Below are 17,849 nucleotides of genomic sequence, written 5' to 3' on the forward strand. Positions count from 1 at the left end.
CACCTCATGAAATCCAAGAGGCAGATGTTATCTTTGCAAGATTCCTTGTGTGGGGTTGTCAGTAGGAGCTGGTATGTCTGCAGAGCCACTGGAAATGTATTTCATGTTCTTTTGTAACAGGATATCATAATGAAGCTTTGATCATACATATGCTAATTCAGGCTAATCTTCCCGTCCTCCCCTCTCATCCCCCTAAGATAAGGCAAACTGTGTCTCCTCATTCCCTGTGACTAACCATTGGGACACACTGCTGGAAGGGGAGCAGCTTTTATTGCTTTGCCTTCCCCTTTTTTTATCTTCTGTTTGCTCTCAAATGAGGATCTCCGAGTGTTTTGCCACCAGCAGAGCCCAGGCTGGCTTTGAGCAGAGGACAAGGGCAGCGCTGCAGGTGTGATCTCACCTGGCCTATTTGCATTGAAGGCTGGACAAAAGGCAGGAATTCCATAAATCCAGGCAGCCACCATGGCTCTTGTGAAAGAATGAGGAAGCTGCAGGTGTCAGGGAAGGCAGTGTTCCTCTTTCCTGCTGATGCACCAGGAGCAAATGCTGGTTTCCTGGCCAGCTGATCAGTTTGATTCATCGCAGGAATTTAAGGTAACTCCTTTTTAAAACTTTAGGGGGAAGAAATCTTGGGAAAGGCATCTCTGTTGCTGGAGGCCTTGTGATAGCTAGAAAGACAATACTGGGAATAGGTGTCCTACTCATTTTTGGTTTGTTAGCAATTAATGACATGCAGGATTATTTTTTTTTCTCCCTTATTCACAAAAATTTGGAAACTTGGCATTTGCCTGCTCAGATGTTTAACTCCCAGCTCTTTACCTCATCCATACGACCTGAAGGACTTGGAAATCAGAGAATCACAGAACAGTTTGGGTTGGAAAGGACCTTAAATCTCATCTGATTCCACCCCCTGCCATGGGCAGGGACACCTTCCACTATCCCAGGTTGCTCCAAGCCCTGTCCAACCTGGCCTTGGACACTTCCAGGGATGGGGCAGCCACAACTTCTCTGGGCAACCTGCGCCAGGGCCTCACCACCCTCACAGACAAGAATTCCTTCCCAACATCCCATCTAACCCTTCCCTCTGGCAGTGGGAAGCCGTTCCCCCTTGTCCTGTCCCTCCAGGTCCTTGTCCAAAGTCCCTCTTCAGCTCTCTTGGAGCCCCTTTGGGCACTGGAAGGGGATTAAGGTCTCCCTCCATCCTTCTCTTCCCCAGGCTGAACACCCCCAGCTGTCTCAGCCTGTGGGATTCTTTTTTCCCACTCTCAACCTCAGTATTTCAAAACAGTGACAAACAGCCCCCCAAGCAGATGGGTAACAAGAGCAATGGGATGTTGGATCAGTTGTTTTCGGGGTGCTCACAAGTGAGGTTGTTCCTGGTGCCATTTGCCCTCTGAGTTCATCACTCTGTGTGTATATGAGAATTCTGGGAGGTTTTTTCTCCATCCAGCAAGTAAAGCAGCCTGCCACTGGCATTTTCCCTCTTCCCATCTGTCGGCAGAGCTGCTCATGGGATATTCCCTCCCTGTGCCAGCATGAAAGCAAGCAAAGACCTCCCACATAACCTACCTCAGCTCATTAGAGCTGACCTGGGTGCAGGGAGAAGCTGGGAGGAGGAGCCAGAACCCCTTCATCTGGCACAGCTGGTGCCGGGAGCAGACAGATGTGCAGAGCCCACCCCCAAGAATTCCTTATGCAAGCGGCAGAGCTGCAAGGAGAGGTGACAGTGACGGATGCAGGAAGCAATCCCGGGTCTCTCTGCTCCCTGGCTCGAGGCCTAATCGCTGCACTCTGCCACCGGGAAAGTGTCTGGAGATACCGAGTGGAGGGCACTGCTCGGAGAGCGCAGGATGCTAATGGAGGAGGCTCTTAGTGGGGTGGGCTTGTGGTTGAGTGCAGCTTGGAAAATGGCCTCGAGGGGAAATGTGCTCAATTTGCGATCTGTGCTTCTCGTTTGGACTTAATTCAGCTCCTGGAGTGGAGCAGGGAGCGAGCTGGTCCATACTGGGCTGGTCCAGGCTGGGCAGGCAACTTCCCTCACATCCTGCCCTGGCTCTGCTTCTCCCAGCTGGAGTTAAACACCTCAACAACTCACCCTCCTGCACCACAAACCCTTCTTTACTCTCCCCACCGCCCCGAACCAGCCCTCCCGCCGCCAGCAGCGATTTCTCTGTGCCCAAGTATCCTCTGAGGACTTTATCGATTTATCTTTTTTTTCCACTGTCGCTTTTAGACCACATTTTTCACCCAGCCTTCTCATCCGAAAGTACACCCCAGCTGCATCCTTTCCTCTGGTTTCCAGCCATCGCCCTGCGAAAGGCGGCGGAGGCGGATTCGGAGAGGATGGAGGCAGAGGGCTGGCAGGGGTCCCGTGGGGACAGCGTGGCCAGCTTGGCACTCCGCGGTCTGCCGGAGCTGTGATGAGGGAATCAGGGAATTCTGCTCTTAAAATTACCTGGTAGGTGGGCTGGGGGCAGTGGGTGACTCTGTGAGTGGTTCCAGGCAGCGCCGCTCCGGCTGCAGCGTGGCAGCACTTTGGCTGGATGCGGGCAGGAGCCGTGCCAGGCATGTCCCGCTCAGCGCAGCACCAGCCCACCAAGGCCCAGGGAAACGGCACAGCCCTTCCTAGAAATGCGCCCTGGAGCTTAAAAGATGGACCTAATTGAAAAAAAATGTATTGAGGTTGTAGCGGGGGATAAAAGGGAAAGCTGGGCTGAGATTAACCTGGAGCTCTGCGAGCCGGGGAGCGCAGCAGCCGTGGCCAGGTCCTTAAGCCAATTCCCGGCCGTGGCCTCCCTGCTGAATCCATGCCGGCAGGGAGGTGGTTTGTCCTGGATGCAGGAGAGCCCGGCACGCTCTGGTTTTGTGCATCAGGTACGTGCTGATTTTCCCCTTTGCTTCCAACCCCCCATCACAGCAGCTCCCACCTCGCTCGTGCCACATCCCGGATTTTCTTCAGGGGTGTTTTCTGCCTGCTCGGTTCCTGCTCGTCCTGCCTGCTGCTGGTCCTGCCAAGAGGCTGTGCTTGGGGAATGCTGGAGCTGCTCCAGTTTCCCCGGAGTCTGCATCCTCAGCTGCTTCCTGGTGACATCCTCCTCCCTTCCCATGCCTGGCATCCCCTCTGCGTACCACTCACCAGCCCTGGATCACTGCGGGGCTCCAGGAGGGAGTTCCTTTTCCCCTCCCAGCACTTGCTGCCTTGTTGCCTCTCCCAGCTCCAGCAAGTCCCATGCAGTGGCCCCTCAGCCCCTTTCTGGGGCAATCCCTGAGCCAGGCTGGGACCTGCCCTTTCCCCTGCTTGGGCCAGAAGGGATGGGGGCAGAAGGGGGGCCAGGTGGTGTCGTAGCTCCGTTAGCACAGAGCCAGGGTGACGTGTCACCTGCGTTAGCAGACCCTGGGACTCCATGACCCAGAAAGCTCCTTCATCCCCCTCCCTCCCTGCTAAAACGAGCCCAGCTGGTGTTTGCAGGAGCAGTTCCTTGAAGGGAGCAGGCAGAGCTGCTCCGGGTTCTCCAGCCAAAGCTTTTCTTGTGGCCGGTGTTGGCAAAACACATCCCCTTCCCTGCGGTTCCCCTGGCGCCTGGGAAGCCATCAGCTCACCCTGCCCTTCACCTGAAGGGAAATTCAGAGGCTGCCCTCCATCCTCCCCCCCATCAGTGCCTCAACCCCCTCCATCCTCTCCTGCACCAGGGCAGGATGGAGTTGGTGGGCTGGGGAGCACCGAGCCCAGGGAGAGGAGCAGCTCAGCTGCCAAAGGGCCACGGCCAGGACTGGAAACCAGTGACTGACCACATCAGAGGACAGCTCAGCTGGTTGCCTGGGCTGGAGGTTCAAGTGTTCCCCCAGAGAGTGAAGGTGGCTCCAATACCCACCCACCAAGGGAGCTGTTTGAGCCCACGCTCTTCCTCCCCCTGCCTGGCTGGCTCTTAGTTGGGTTTGGCCAGTTCCCCTGACATGATGCTCAGCAAGTTACAGCTCAGCCCTGGCCTGTGACAGCAATCAGGAACTCCTGGGAGGGATGTAGATTGGAGACAAGGTTGTGTGGGGGTCTCACAGTGACCCTAGAAAGGGGTGTTGGGCCCACTGGGCTGCTCCAGTGCTTGGAACTCAGATCTCCCTAACACTGGTCACCCAGCAGTGATGAGGGCTCCACACCAGAGAGGTTCCAGTCCATTCCCAGCCACCTCGAGGTGGCCAACCCCCACCTTCTGTTTCCCAGCCCTAGGGAGGACAGTAAGGGGTGTTTGAGCTGTGTTTGTGCCTATCAGGTGACACCACAGCAGCTGAAGCAGTGCTGCACCCGCAGAGCAAACCACAGGTATTTTAGCAGGCTGGTGTTTATGTTTCCCTTCCCTGCTGCAGCAAACCATCACTTTCTGCCAGCTTTTGAGCAACAACTGCTGCCCCAGGCCAGGCTAATTCCAGCCCTCGTGGGTTTGGGGCTGTTCGTTCTCACCCAGCAGCAGCAAACAGGTAGTTTTGGAGAGAGGAATCAAAATAGCTAAATGCAGAGGAGGGATTTCTGTTGCTTAGACTGGATTTGTGCTGCCAGTGAGGGGTCCCTGGGTCAGGTTTATCAGGCTCTGGCTCAGAACTTGGACTTTGCAGCTGAACAGGCAAAAAACCCCCACATGAACCAGTTAGTTTGTTTGTTTTCTTGGGCAAAACCAGAGCTCTGGGTTGCAAACACCCCTGCCCTGACCTCTGTGCCTACAGCTGGGGCTGCAGCCTTTCCCCCGTTCCATCCTCCCCTCTCCTGAGCTTGGAGCTTTTCAATAACTCAGTTATTTGACAAATCAGAGGAGTCAGGTCGGGGAGGAAATCAGTCCTTTCCATAGTTGTGATTTTCATCAGACATGGCAGGACCAAAACAGCAGAAAGCGGAGAAGAACCACCCGTTTCCCCTCCCTACTCCTCTTAATGCCCATCCCAGCCAGGCTTGGTCTCGTGGTAGGGCTCTGATCTCGCCAGAGACCTCCCAGGCTCCTGGGATGGGTTCTCTCCGATCCCTGGGTGAAGTTCAAAGCTTTCCCTCCCTTCCCTACCCCTGCCGCGGGGTGTTTAATGTGCGGCCAGCGTTCCCTGCTCGCCGGCGCCCCGCATTTGAACCGCTGCTTTTCAGCTCTGTCTGAAAAGGAGTCGGCGCGGGGCCTCTCCTCTTAATTGCAGAGGAGGTGAACATGGAAAAGCCTCAGGCTGTTGCTAATGCAGGCGAAGGAGGCTGCTCCAGAGGCAGAGCCTTCTCCCAGGCGTCCTTCCAGCGGGGTGGTACCCGACCCGGAGCTCTCATCCTGGGCATGGTGAGAAATCCACTGCCTGGTGCTGTTCCCACTTCCAGGCTGGTTCTTGGAGTGACAGGTCAGATGGGAAGGGGAAAAGATCCTTTATGGAAGCTGGGGAAGGAGAAGATGCTCCCAGAGGCTGATGTCTTTAGACATCAGGACTTCAGGGATGGCGATGGGTCCTGCCAGAACTGGGTGTGGACCCTCATACCAAACTGGCACTTGCTTTTCCAGGCACTCAGTGGCCCCTCTGGCTGCTTGTTGGGATGCTCAGTGCCCGGGGGCTTTGGCTGCAGGCGAGGGCCCTCCTTCCTCTCTCTGTCGGCTCCGGACTGGATTGTGCAGCGGGGTGAGAGTAAAGCAGCATTTCCTCATCACCCAAGGGCTTTGCTGGGCTTGGATGGGGCTGGAGTGGGGGATGGATGGGAGGAGCCGGGACTCTGCTAACCTGATTAACCAGGTTAGAAACCAACCTTGCAAAACCCCAAAGCCGGCTCTCGCTACAACCTCTTCCCGCACTCCCAGGGCACGGCTGGTCCAGAGGGGAATCCCCTCCCAGCCTCCTGCATCCGAGAGCAGCCAGGGGAGGTGGGATGCAATGGTGGGCATTGTGCCTCTGGCTCCCAGGACCGGGTAAGTTCCATCCCCTCGGAGCACCGCCGCGCCTTCGGTCCCATTCCCCCTTCCCGGTCCTCCCTGGCCCCACAGGCAGCTTGAGCATCCCCCTCCTCCTGGGCACTTCATCCCCCATTCCAGTGACGCCTGTGATGAGTGTCTGGGGGGTTTTGGAGCGTGAACTCGTCAGGATGCAAATATTCCTTGGCCTGGTGCTGGCACACGGGAGTGAAGTTGAAGCCTCAGCAGCAACCACCAGAAATCCTGCTGGAATGCTGGCAGGGGGAATTTCTCTACCCAAACCACAAGTGGTGTTGGAGCTTGGCCACAGGGATAAGAGCCAGCAGTGGTGGGGAGGGGGCTGCTGTGTCCTGTGAAGGTTTGGCCACTGGGATCTGATCTCACAGGATCAGATTCTAGAGTATATCTCACCCAATGCTGGGAGTCCGGGTGTCCCCAGCGTGACTCTCCTCTGGCCTCGAGTGTTGTAGGCAACCAGTAGGTGCCCAAAACCACAGGACTTGACTCAAAACAGGTTTCTTGATATTTGGGAAGCCTCCAGGATAGCTGCAAAGTAGGAGGCATGGGGAGCACTCCATTCCCTGCACCCTGTCTCAGCTTATGAAAATGCAGAATTAAAGTCAACAATAGCAAGTTTCCACTTCCCCTTGTTGGCTGCTGCCGACCCCCCTCAGGACTGCTTGGAAAGGCAAACTAAAGCCACGCTGGAGGTCAGGCAGAGGGAGCAGAGGGTTTGTTTGGCTCTCTGCAGGGCCCAGAGTTTGGAAGAGCCAAAAATGAGTCACTGACCCTCATCCCAATAAGCTTTTCCCAGCAGCTGTGGGCAGGAGGGATGCAGATTTCCCAGTAAAGGCATTTTTTCCTAGAATAACTTTCAGCATCTTAAAAAAAGTGATGTCTCGCAATGGGAATCATCCACTCAAAAGCTCTTGGGGCATCAGGGATGCCCAAGAGGAGCAGGATGATGTGCATTCCCTCAGTGCTTCCCAGCAGCTGCTCTGGCTCAGCCCAAGGGAGGCAGCCCCAGGAGGATTCCTCTGTTTCCTGTGCGTGGGCTTGGGGTTTTCTCTGCAAGAACCAAAGAAATAAAGAGACCCGATTCCACCTGCTTACAACCTTCTCACCTCCAAATATTTGCACCCCAGGAGTGGAGAGGCTGGGATGGGACCCCCCTACCTGGCAACAGGCTCCCTCTCCACCCTCCCAAAAAGTTCTTACTGAACTCATCGGATGAGATTGAGTCACTGAAGTGCCGTGACATCACTCGTGGTTTCTGAGACGGAGCAGCCGCACTTCCTGTTGTGCCTGGGCTCCTATAGATACAGACACGCACGGATAGATGTGAGCTTTTAGCCAGCAATCAAGTTCCCTCTCCTTCCTCCTTCCCAGCATCTCTCCCCTCAACCTTCTCCTTTCTTTTCCAGCTCCAGCAGCAAGGACCGGCAGCGGAGCTGGAGAGCTGGATCCCGCTGAGAGGATGAAAACATGGGGCTCAAGTTATCCTGCCTGAAAGGTAAGTCTGGGGGGGGAATGCTGGGGTGTCTCCTGCTCTGTGAAGGCATCTGGGGGATGGTTGTACATGGAAGAGCTTTAGGTGGGGGCGGGATTGGTGGGGTTTGGGATCTTGGTGGTATTTATGAAGTCCCACGGGTGACCTGTTGCACTTGCACCACCCTGGAGATGATTTTCCCAGCCCTATCAAAATATAAAAGTCCAGTCCTTTGCTTGTCCTGCATCCTCTGCTCTGGAGAATCCATGGGTTAATAGCATTGCTCAATAAATAGGTGGGTTTTCTTTTGAGGTGGGAAAGGGCCTTCAAAAGCATGGATGGGCTGCTCAGGGATGCATGGATGGAATGCCTGGGGTCAGGCCACAGGCCTGGGGTCCCAGCTCCTGACCTCCAGACCGACCCCGAGCATCCTTCACTGCTCCACTCTCCCCAGGGATACTCCAACCCATGATTTCTCCCCCCTCCAGCTTTAATTTTCTTAATGGATTTAGGCTGGGAATGGCGTCATGGATGTCTGCACAGGGTGAAAGTGGGAGCTTTTAATGCTCCTGGCCTGGCAGGGCGAAAGCTGGATATCGCATCTCCCATTAGCTCTGCATCCCAGTGGCCCATATTAATCATCCTTGAGGTTCTTAGGGATGGGAGTTAATGAGTATCCCTCTCTAAGATGCAGGGCTGCCTCTTCCCTGGCTTCTCTCAAGCCTAAATTCTGTGACATGCTGGTTGAGATGGACACAGAGTTGGATGCATCACCCAAAAATGAGCACTGCCCCCTCCCCGCATCAGGGATGCTGGAGGAGGGGTGTGTGGTCTAGGGAATTTGGGGGTCCCACAAGCCCATCCTCAGCCCAACATGGGATGACTGAAGAGGGGAAGCAGGCAGCCAGGGAATCTCCACCCTGCTTCAAATCCAGGACAGAGCTCTAAAATATCCCCCTGTGCCTCCAGACCCCTCCGACGAGCTTGGAGTCTACAATAAAAGAAAAGACCCTCCCGCTTTTCCAGCTCCCTTACATAAGGCAGGGCTTTATCCTTAATTAAAAAGAGATTAAAAATATCAGTGTCTGTCCCCTCCGGGCATTTTCCTGCTTGGGAAGAGCTGAAACCTCCCTGGATGCCGCCTGTGCCGCGCGGGGCTTTTCTGCTGATTAAAAAAGCAGATTAAAGCGATCTTCTCCCTGGGGGGGGTGGGCAGGCGACCAGGGGGGGATCCACCTCTGTGAAACACCCCAAAATCCAAGTGGGAAGGAGTTGTGAGGTGGGGGTGCCTGTGGATTCTCAGGTGTCTCGTGCGGGGCTGACACAGAGGAGGGCGGGGAGGTGGGGGACGCTGCAGCGCCGCGCCTGATCACCTCCTGCTGCCCCTGCTTTATCCCCCCAAATTCCACAGGCTTGAAGACGTGTGTGAGCAGCGGGAACAGCAGCGACCGGCCCCCGACGGCGTCCTCGGGGGAGAAGCACCTGCACGTGCCCTCCATCATCGTCACGCCGCCCACACCCACGGGGACCATCCTGTCCCGAGAGGGGCGGAGGGCGGGGGGGCCGTATCCGTGCAGCCAGTGCTGAGTGGGGACAGGGGGGACACTGTCCCGGTGGGATGTGTCCCCGCTCCGCTGGGATGGAGCTGCAGCCTCCAGGATGTGACTCAGCCGGATCCAGCACCCCGGGAGCTCCGCAGGGACACACGTGGCACCCACACGGGTGGGTTTGGACAACAGTGACTGGTTTTTCTCCCTTTTCTTAACAGCACTGTGGAGGGGGTGGCACTGCGTGGATCCCCCTGCTGAATAAAACCCCTGGGGCTCTGCCCCCCCCCCAGTTTGGCACCGGTTTGGCTGTGGGTGGTCTGTCCCCCAAAAACAACCCGTCACCACCACCCTGGAGCTGCCTTTGTGCCGACGGGTGGCCAAAAGTGGGACCCCCACCTCCCCACACAGATTGAAGAATCAAACAGCACCAGGAAAATGAACTCGGTGTCACCCGCATCCCGCCGGATCAGCCGCATCCCGGGAGGGAGCCGGGGGCGATGCTTCCCGGGGAGCGGCGGCACCCGGAGCCGGCGGGAGAGGCGGGAGTGTGAAAGCAGATGGAAATTTAATTTTTTAATGACAGCAGCAGATGGCAAAAGACACGCGAGGGGAGGCGCAGCGTGGGGGGGACGCTCACGGAGCGCCCGGCAGAGCTCAGCACGTGCCGGCGGCACCGCGGGGGCTGCGCCGGGAACGGGGGGCTGCGGGACCCTCCTCATGCCGCCCATGTGGGGGGGTGGTCTGGGGGTCCCCAAGGCTTGGCTCCCAGCCCAGCCTGGGGGCACCTTTGGGGCAACGCTCATCCCAAGGATTGGGGTCGCTCCATGGGTGGTCCCGAGGCTGAGACCGAGGTAGTTTGGGAGGGGGATTGGAGAGAGGTGGATTCATCTGGGGGGTTGTTTTCATGGGGATCTGCAAGCCAAGATGCAGCCTCCCCAAATTCATCCAGAAGCTGCCTGGCTGGGCTGGGTGTGGGCGGGTGGAGGAATGGAGGGATGGATGGATGGATGGATGAAGAGATAGATGGATGGGTGCATAGAGGGCTGGGTGGATGGATGCACAGGTGGATGGATGGATGGATGGATGGATGGATGGATGGATGGACGGACGACACGGTGCATGGACAGACAGCAAAAGGAGGATTGATTGCTGCTATAAGGAATGCATGAGTGGGTAGATGGATGGAGGACTGGATGGATGGATAGATGAAGGTGTGGATGAATGGATGAAGGCATGGACAGATGGAGGGGTGGAAAGGCAGATGGAGGCATGGATGGGTGAATGGATTAATGGTTGGGTGGGTGGACAAGTGGATGGATGGATGGGTGGATCGAGGCACGGATGGATAGATGGGTACATGATAGGTGGGTGGATGGATAGGTGGGTGGGTAGATTGAAGCATGGATGAGGGATGGAGGAGTGGATAGGTAACTAGATGGATGGGTGGGTGAGTGAATAGCTGGGTGGGTGGATGGGTGGATTGAGGCATGGATGGATGGATGGAGAAATGGGTGGATGGATAGGCTGATGAAAGAAGGGAAGGTCTATATGGATAGATGGATGGATGGATGGATGGATAAGCCGATGAACAGAAGGAAGAGACAGGTGGGTGATGGCAGGTGCCTGAGCATGAGTGTCTGCATCAGGGACAACTGGACAGACAGACACGCAGCTGGCCACTGCCAGGCCATGCGCAGGAGGGTGGCTGCTGGGTACAGCCCTGGACACCCACCCACAGCCCATGCCACCCACCACAGCCCCGGACACCCACCACAGCCCGTGTCACCGCCACAGTCCGTGTCACCACTGCAGTCCGTGTCACTCACCCCAGCCTCGGACACCCATCACAGCCCCCGTCACCCACCACAGCCCCCGTCACCCACCACAGCCCGTGTCACCCCCACCCGGGGTTACGCCAGTCTCCCGCCGCCCCCGGTGCCATTCCCGGCCGCCAGGGGGCGCCAGCGGCGGGCGTGCGGAGGGCGGGGGCGGGGCCACTGCGAGCCCCGCGAGCCCCGGCAACAAGTGACGAGCGCTGATTGGCCGAGAACCCCGGGAGGGGAGCCGTGATTGGTCCTCGTACCAAGGCCCGGACCTGCCCCAGCCGGGGCCCGCCCGGAGCGCGCGGCTAGCGGGGCAGCCAATCAGAGAGGCGTGCGCCACGGCAACAGTAGGTGGAAGCCAATCAGCGTGCGCCGCGCCGCGCCAGGCCCCGCCCTCCTTGCGGAGACCGCGAAAACGCGTCGGGAGGCGCCAACTGGGCGGGGTGGGCGGGGCCTGCGGGCAGTGCAGCCAATCGGGAGCGAGGGCGCGCACCCGGTTGGGTCCCGGGGTGGTCCCGATTCGATCCCCGTGCCATCGCGGTTCGATCCTGTTTTGATCCCGGTTCTGACCCCCCCCCCGGGTCCCACTCGCCGAATGGAGCCGGCCGAGGTGGAGTTTCTGGCCGAGAAGGAACTGGTGACGATCGTGCCCAACTTCAGCCTGGACCGGATTCACCTCATCGGGGTCGGCGGGGCCGCGGGGCGGGACCGGGCAGGGGGGTTTGGGGACGCGGGGCTGGGGGTCGGGAGGGGGGACAGAGACAGGGGAAACTAAAAACAGGGTCAGAGGGGCTCATGGGCGGGGCTGGGGCTGGAGAGGAGCTTGGGGACTGGGGACAGTGTCCAGTGCCCTGCTGGGGGTCTCAGGGTGTCCTGGGGTTGGGGACACGGCTGGGGACTTGGAGACACAGCCTGGGGGGTCAGGGAGTGGGGGCTTGGGGGCAGAGCCTGGGGAGACTGGGAACAGGGGCTTGGGGGACAAGGACTGGAGGGCAGGGGCTGGGGCTGTTTGGGGAACAGCCTGGGGAGATGTGGAAGAGTTTTGGGGGGGCTTGTGGATCATGGTTTGGAGATCAGGGTATAGAAGGGGCTGGGGGACAGGGGGGACTTGGGGCCAGGGGAGGCCAAGGGCAAGGGCTGGGCGGTTTGGGACAGAGCCTGGGGACACTGAGTGCAGGATCTGGGTGGGTCTTGGGGTCAGGGATGGAGGGATTAGGTATGGGAGATTGGGTTTAGGGGATTGGGATTGAGGGGTAGGGTCTGGGGAGATTGGCAGAGAGTGGCTGAGGGGATTGGGGATGGTCTGGGGTGTTTGGGAACAAGGGGAGAGGATGGGAGGCACAGGGAAGGATCTGGATGGATTGGGGGTGGTGGTTTGTTTTCCAGGGAGATCTGGGTCCTTTCAATCCTGGTTTGCCAGTAGAAGTGCCTGTCTGGTTGGCCATTAATCTGAAGCAGAGGCAGAAGTGTCGGCTGATTCCTCCAGAATGGATGGATGTTGGTGAGGATGGCGGCTTTGGCTTCAGCCCTTGCCTTCAGTGTGTGCAGTGGAAACATGAAATTAGAAAAACATCTATTTTTCACCTTTAGTGGGGGGCTTAATTAAAAAAAACACAGAGTAATTGAGAGAGAAAGATCTAATGTTTCACTCCTGGAATTCTTTATATTTACTGTGAGGGTGGTGAGGCCCTGGCACAGGCTGCCCAGAGAAGCTGTGGCTGCCCCATCCCTGGAAGTGTCCAAGGCCAGGTTGGATTGGGCTTGGAGCAACCTGGGATAGTGGAAGGTGTCTGTGCCCGTGGCAGAGGGTGGAATGAGATGAATTTTAAGGTCCCTTCCAATCCAAACCATTCTATGATTCCATGGTACAGGAGGTGTCATCTTCCCAGTTAAGCTAGGTATTTAACTCCTGCTTCTCTGGAGAGGAGGAAGAACAGAGATTAGATTGAATTCCCAGCCCTGACACCTTCAGCAGTGGTCACTGGTCTTTCTGAGCAGTGCCTGGATCTCTCACAAGGCTTGTTCAGAAGGAGCTTTGGGGACCTTGGATCACAGAATCATTTAGGTTGGAAAGACCTCCAAGGTTATCAAGTCCAACCTGTGACTGATCCCCACCTTGTCACCCAGCCCAGAGCACTGAGTCCCACGTCCAGTCATTCCTTGGACACCTCCAGGGATGGGGACTCCACCACCTCCCTGGGCAGCCCCTTCCAATATTTAACGACTGTTTCAGTGAAGAAATTCCTTCTTATGTCCAACCTGAACCTTCCCTGGCACAGCTTGAGGCCATTTCCTTTTGTCCTGTCACTTGTTCACTCAGAGAAACTCTGGCTGACACTCTGTGAGGAGGGAGACCTTGGAGGCTGTGATGTCCCTGTCAGCATCCTTGTGTGCTTCCTCACAGGAGCCTTTTCCTGTCCTCATGTCATTTGAAGCTTGGATATAGAGTTGATCCTACAGAAATAACACGTGTGTTTCCAGGGATGGGTAAAAATGTACCTGGAGCATTGAAGGCCTGGTGATACCTGACTATCCCTGCTTGTATTTTAGGAAAACTGGAGGAAATCCGGGACCAGGAACGGAAAGAGGACACATTCACTCCGATGCCCAGTCCCTATTACATGGAACTCACCAAGCTGCTGTTGAACTAGTGAGTAGGAGCTGAGCTGTGGCATTTTCCATCCAAGTACGTGCTCGCACGGACAATCTTTCAAGCCTTGGTTGGCAGCAGCCCCGGAGGGCGGCGGGAAGAGCGGGAGTTAACGGAGTTTTATCTCACAGCCTGCCAAGATTTCACAGCAGCAGTTTCCTCATGGTAACTTTGCATTTCAGTAACTTGGGGATTGCTTGTTCTGTGGCCTCGTAATTGGGGCTGTGCCGCTTTATTGAGCAGCAGCTCAGCGTGGAGGCCTGGAGGATCCGCAACACGTTCCACGGCTGCAATCTGTTCAGCAGCCTAAACCCTCCAGGCTTCTTCCTTGGCTCTCCTTCAGGAGGAAAGCTCCTCTTTCCTCAGCCTGAGAAGCAGGAGACCGGGGATATTCCGAGCCTGAGCTCCTGCCTGCTGAGGCATTTCACTTGTAAAATGTGCTGGCTGGTATTTTGCTCAGTGCGGGCTCTGGTGACTTTAAGCCCTCGATTAAGCAGGGTGGTCATTCCAGCTCTGGCTTTTCCTCTGGAGATGAGGCTCTTGGCTTGCGGCTCCCTCCCTCACGCTACAACAACCCTGACAGCTCTGTCCACGCGAATCGATCGGATCTCTCAAGGTCCTTATGGCAGCGCTGAATGGCCTTAATGGGACGATGTGGCACATCTCGCACAGCCCTTTCAGCTTAATTCTCCCTGATGGAGCCCCGGGAGCCCCGAGCCGGAGCTTTAATCGCGGCCAAGCCCTTCGATTCCCCAGCTGCCCGTGACTTTGGCCAGGTTATTGGCCCTCTGTGCACCTCACACCAGCTGGGCAATTACAGAGCAGAAGGATTCTAGCGAGAACCAGATGCTGCATAAGAGCTGAGCATTCCTGGGTAAATAAACCATCCCAGAAATCCCAGCAGCACAAGTACCAGACTGGATTTTAATGTGGAGTTGCAGGGTTTTTTTTCTCCGTAGCAAACTGCTCTGCGAGTGCCTCGGAGGAGTGGGGCGCTGCCAACATGACAACGCCGGTGACACAACATACACGTCCCTTGCAGCCTGTTCTGATCCTCTCTTTTCTTTCCCTTTTCTAGTGCCTCAGACAACATTCCCAAAGCCGACGAGATCCGGACGCTGGTGAAGGATACGTGGGATACCAGGATGGCCAAGCTGCGGCTGTCCGCGGACAGCTTCGTGCGGCAGCAGGAGGCTCACGCCAAGGTGTGCTGGGGATGTGCTGGGATGGCCCTGACAGAGCCAGGCTGGAAGGGCTCCAGCTGCTGTGTGGGATGGTGATGGATGGAGAATGAGCTGCTGGGAAAAGGCTGGCTGGGGCATGTTTTTCCTGGGTTGTTGGTGCGTCAGTTGGGAGCTAAAGCCCTGTGTTGAACCCTCGCTTTTCGGGCTTGTGGCAGCTCCCTGTGCCTTATGGAAACCAGAGAATCATGGAATGGATTGCATGTGAAGGGATATTAAAGATGTAGTTCCACCCCCTGCCATGGGCAGGGACACTTTCCACTAGACCAGGTTGTTCCAAGCCCTATCCAGCCTGGCCTTGAACACTTCCAGGGATGGGGAATGCTCTTGAAATAGTACTCTTGGTGCTCAGGTGCTTCTCCTAACTGGGGTGGCAGCTGGGTCGGTCCCTTGGAATGTCATCCAAGGGGAAATGTGGGCTGTGAGCTGCTTCCCAAGTGCCTTGTCCTCTGCTGCTTCCCAAGATTCTGTTACTTCCCCTTTTAGCTGGATAACTTAACCTTGATGGAGATCAACACGACCGGGACTTTCCTTACTCAAGCCTTGGATCACATGTACAAGCTCCGGACTAACCTCCAGCCTGGCGAGAGTGCCCACTCCCAGGATTTCTGAGCGGGAACTGGAAGGGAGCAGGGCTCTGCTCCTCACCCCTGGGCCTTCATCTGGCCAGTCCCCACCTCCCTGCACAGACCTCCCGACCCTCATCCTCCCTCGGCAGCAGCTGCACGGCCTCACAGCCGGGTGGGAATTGCTCCGATGGCACCGGAGCGTCCCTGGGAGCCGCTCTGGGGCTCGGTGCGGGAGGTGCCTTGCTGGGCTCTAATGAGGCTGGGCGGGATCTCTCCTGTGGTTGTACTTCAGCGAGGGAACTTCTGAGGGCAGCACAGGCCACACACTGCCTTGAAAGCCATAAATTTCGAGGCGGTGCTTCGCCATGGATTTTCTCAGAGCCTTGGGAAAAAAAAAAAAAAGGGGAAGATGTGCCGGCAATGAGGTGTCTGCTGGGGAGATCAGCTGGGAAGCAGATCCATCTGCTCTTTGGAGGACAAAGAAAATGGTTTTCCCTCTCCAAAGCCAGGCTATTGGGAAATATACATCTGACTGGGTTTTTTTTAAATATTTTGCCTTTTTAATCTGCAACTGTGTATAAAAAAAAATAAAAATAATAATAAAAAAATAATTGCAGCTGGGTGAGCAGCATCAAATTAATCCCTGTGTGGTGTCACACACGGGTTAAACAATGCTTGGAAAAACCTGCAGCTCTCTCCTTTGGCTCCAGCCCCAATTCCCTGCAGCAGAGAGACAGGCAAGGGCAGGATCCAGGGCAGGATCCAAGCAGGATCCTGGCCGGAGCCAGGCTGTGCTGATGGCAGATGTAATTATTCCTCGAGCCCGAGGGTGCCAGGCTGCGAGCGCTGCCCTTCCCCGAGCATCTGGGCCAGGCTCCTGCTGCCATCTGTGCCCTGCCTGCCTCTGCTGCATCCCCAAAGGGCTGGGACAGCAGGAATGATGGCAGGAGCTGCTGGGAATGCTTGGAGCAGGGCTGGGAATGCTCGGAGCAGGGCTGCGTTCCCATTGCCGGCGGCGGAGAAAGAATCCGTTGCCGTCATTGTGGAAGAGTTTATTTTGGTTTTTGGATGTTTTCAGAAATTACAGCAATATATTCATAAATACCTAATTACTACATTCAACAAATAATATATTACATTACAATTAATTCCAACAAGTACACTTTGAACATGTTTAGGGTTGGTTTTTCTCCTTTTTTGGGTTTTTTTTTTGCTTTCTTTCACAGCATCTAACCTGCCCCCAGCAGGCTCTGCCTTCCTCTCCCTCCTCCCAGCCATCCCAGGCTCTGGCACAGCTGCTCCAGCAATTCTGCACGGGGTGTGTACGGACACGACCGCTCACCATGGCCCCAAGGGGAGGAGAAATGCTGAGAAATTGGTCCAAAAAAACTGATTCTGGGCTGGTGAGGACAGAAAGTCAGGACAGGAGGTGCTACAAAGCGAGGCTACATCCCAGCCAGGCTCCTCATCGCGGTGAGGGATAAATTGCCATCGATTTTCCATCCCTGGCTTCTTCCCCCCCTCCACCACAGCACACAGGAAGGGAAAAGAGTGCAGCAACGAGTATTTTGCTGTGTTAAAATTCCCTGTGAAGCCCGGAGTTGGCAGCGGCGAGGCCAGAGGCTGGCGAGGCAATTGGGGATTTAAAAAAGATTAAACTAATTTCTGTCACAAGGGCATTTTGCTTTTTAATCTTGCACAGCTTTTTATATTTGGTGAAGCCAATGGGAGAGCGGGGAGCAGAGGGGGGTTGGGGAGGGTTAATGCTTTCTTTGCAAGTGCAACAAGGGAATTTAAAGCAGGAAGCAGAGGTCACCTTTTCCTGGAGATGTGAGCCGGTCTCGTGGCGAATTAAAAACAATTTATAATAAATAATTTAAAAATAATAATAAAAAAAGGCTTCCCTGGGGGAGTTGGGGCACACGATAGGTTAGAAAGAGGCTAAAAATGGCACCAAGCCTGACCCTGTCACCCCATCCTGGTGGCACCAGGATATCCCTGCCCGCCAGCGGGCACAGCTCAAACCTGGAATGTCCCCATGGTGCCACCAACAGACTCACAGAGACCCTCTTTCCCCCTGCCCAGACTGCCTTAGCACTGCTCTGATTGTCTTGGTATTTTGGGAAGAGGGACAAGGACACCCCAGTGCCACCCACCCCCAAACCCTCCAGCCCTCTCGGCGCAATTCCTTTGGGTTTTGAATTTGGCAGGTGGAGACTGTTCAAGGCTGAGACACCATCTGACACCGTAACACCCACAACAACCTGACTGGAGCAGAAAATGCCCCAGAAAGCAAAGAAAAAGGGTAAAAATAATAATAATAAAAAAAGACCAACAAAACACAGGGGGGTGGAAGGGCTCGGCTTCCCAAGGGACTGGTGGTGGGACAGCACTGGAAAAGGGGATTTATTTTTCCTGGGTTTAAATTCTTTTTAAAACACTTCAATATCTTTTCTGGCCTGACCAGCAGCAGTACAAACACTAAAAGCAAGTTAATCCTTTTGCCAAAAAAAAAACAACAACAAAACCAGAAAGAAAATAAAAACAGGGAGGGAGAAGGGGAAACAAAAAAAGAAAAAAAAAAAAGCAGAAACATATTAAAAAAAAAG

At 55.7% G+C, this 17,849-nt stretch overlaps 1 protein-coding gene and 1 long non-coding RNA gene across 4 annotated transcripts; both read left to right on the forward strand.

Moving 5' to 3' along the window:
- Positions 1–498: 498 nt before the first annotated feature.
- On the forward strand, positions 499–8,928 carry LOC108498032. Of its 3 annotated transcripts, none has more exons than XR_001875046.1 (3): positions 499–594; positions 7,343–7,431; positions 8,819–8,928. It is a non-coding gene; the product is annotated as an uncharacterized LOC108498032 (long non-coding RNA). The 3 variants fall into 3 exon arrangements; XR_001875047.1 differs by lacking the exon at positions 499–594 and adding an exon at positions 5,833–5,915; XR_001875045.1 differs by lacking the exon at positions 499–594 and adding an exon at positions 7,190–7,259.
- A 2,350-nt stretch (positions 8,929–11,278) lies between these two features.
- On the forward strand, positions 11,279–15,856 carry GINS2 (GINS complex subunit 2). Its single transcript, XM_017816282.1, has 5 exons — positions 11,279–11,465; positions 12,167–12,281; positions 13,331–13,430; positions 14,509–14,635; positions 15,158–15,856. The coding sequence occupies exons 1-5, from the start codon at positions 11,376–11,378 to the stop codon at positions 15,281–15,283; spliced, it is 558 nt and encodes a 185-aa protein (XP_017671771.1). The 5' UTR covers positions 11,279–11,375; the 3' UTR covers positions 15,284–15,856.
- Positions 15,857–17,849: the final 1,993 nt, after the last annotated feature.

The sequence above is a fragment of the Lepidothrix coronata genome, unplaced genomic scaffold (assembly GCF_001604755.1).
Source record: "Lepidothrix coronata isolate B3197 unplaced genomic scaffold, Lepidothrix_coronata-1.0 Scaffold54, whole genome shotgun sequence".
In the NCBI taxonomy this organism is placed as follows: Eukaryota; Metazoa; Chordata; class Aves; order Passeriformes; family Pipridae; genus Lepidothrix; species Lepidothrix coronata.

What these genes read in the sequence shown, in the direction of transcription:
- GINS2 (XM_017816282.1), top strand. Translation starts at nt 11,376, where the DNA reads ATGGAGCCGGCCGAGGTGGAGTTTCTGGCCGAGAAGGAACTGGTGACG. An exon ending in ACCGGATTCACCTCATCGGG is followed by an intron (nt 11,466 to 12,166) that starts GTCGGCGGGGCC and finishes TTTGTTTTCCAG; the next exon opens with GGAGATCTGGGTCCTTTCAA. An exon ending in AGCAGGAGGCTCACGCCAAG is followed by an intron (nt 14,636 to 15,157) that starts GTGTGCTGGGGA and finishes TTCCCCTTTTAG; the next exon opens with CTGGATAACTTAACCTTGAT.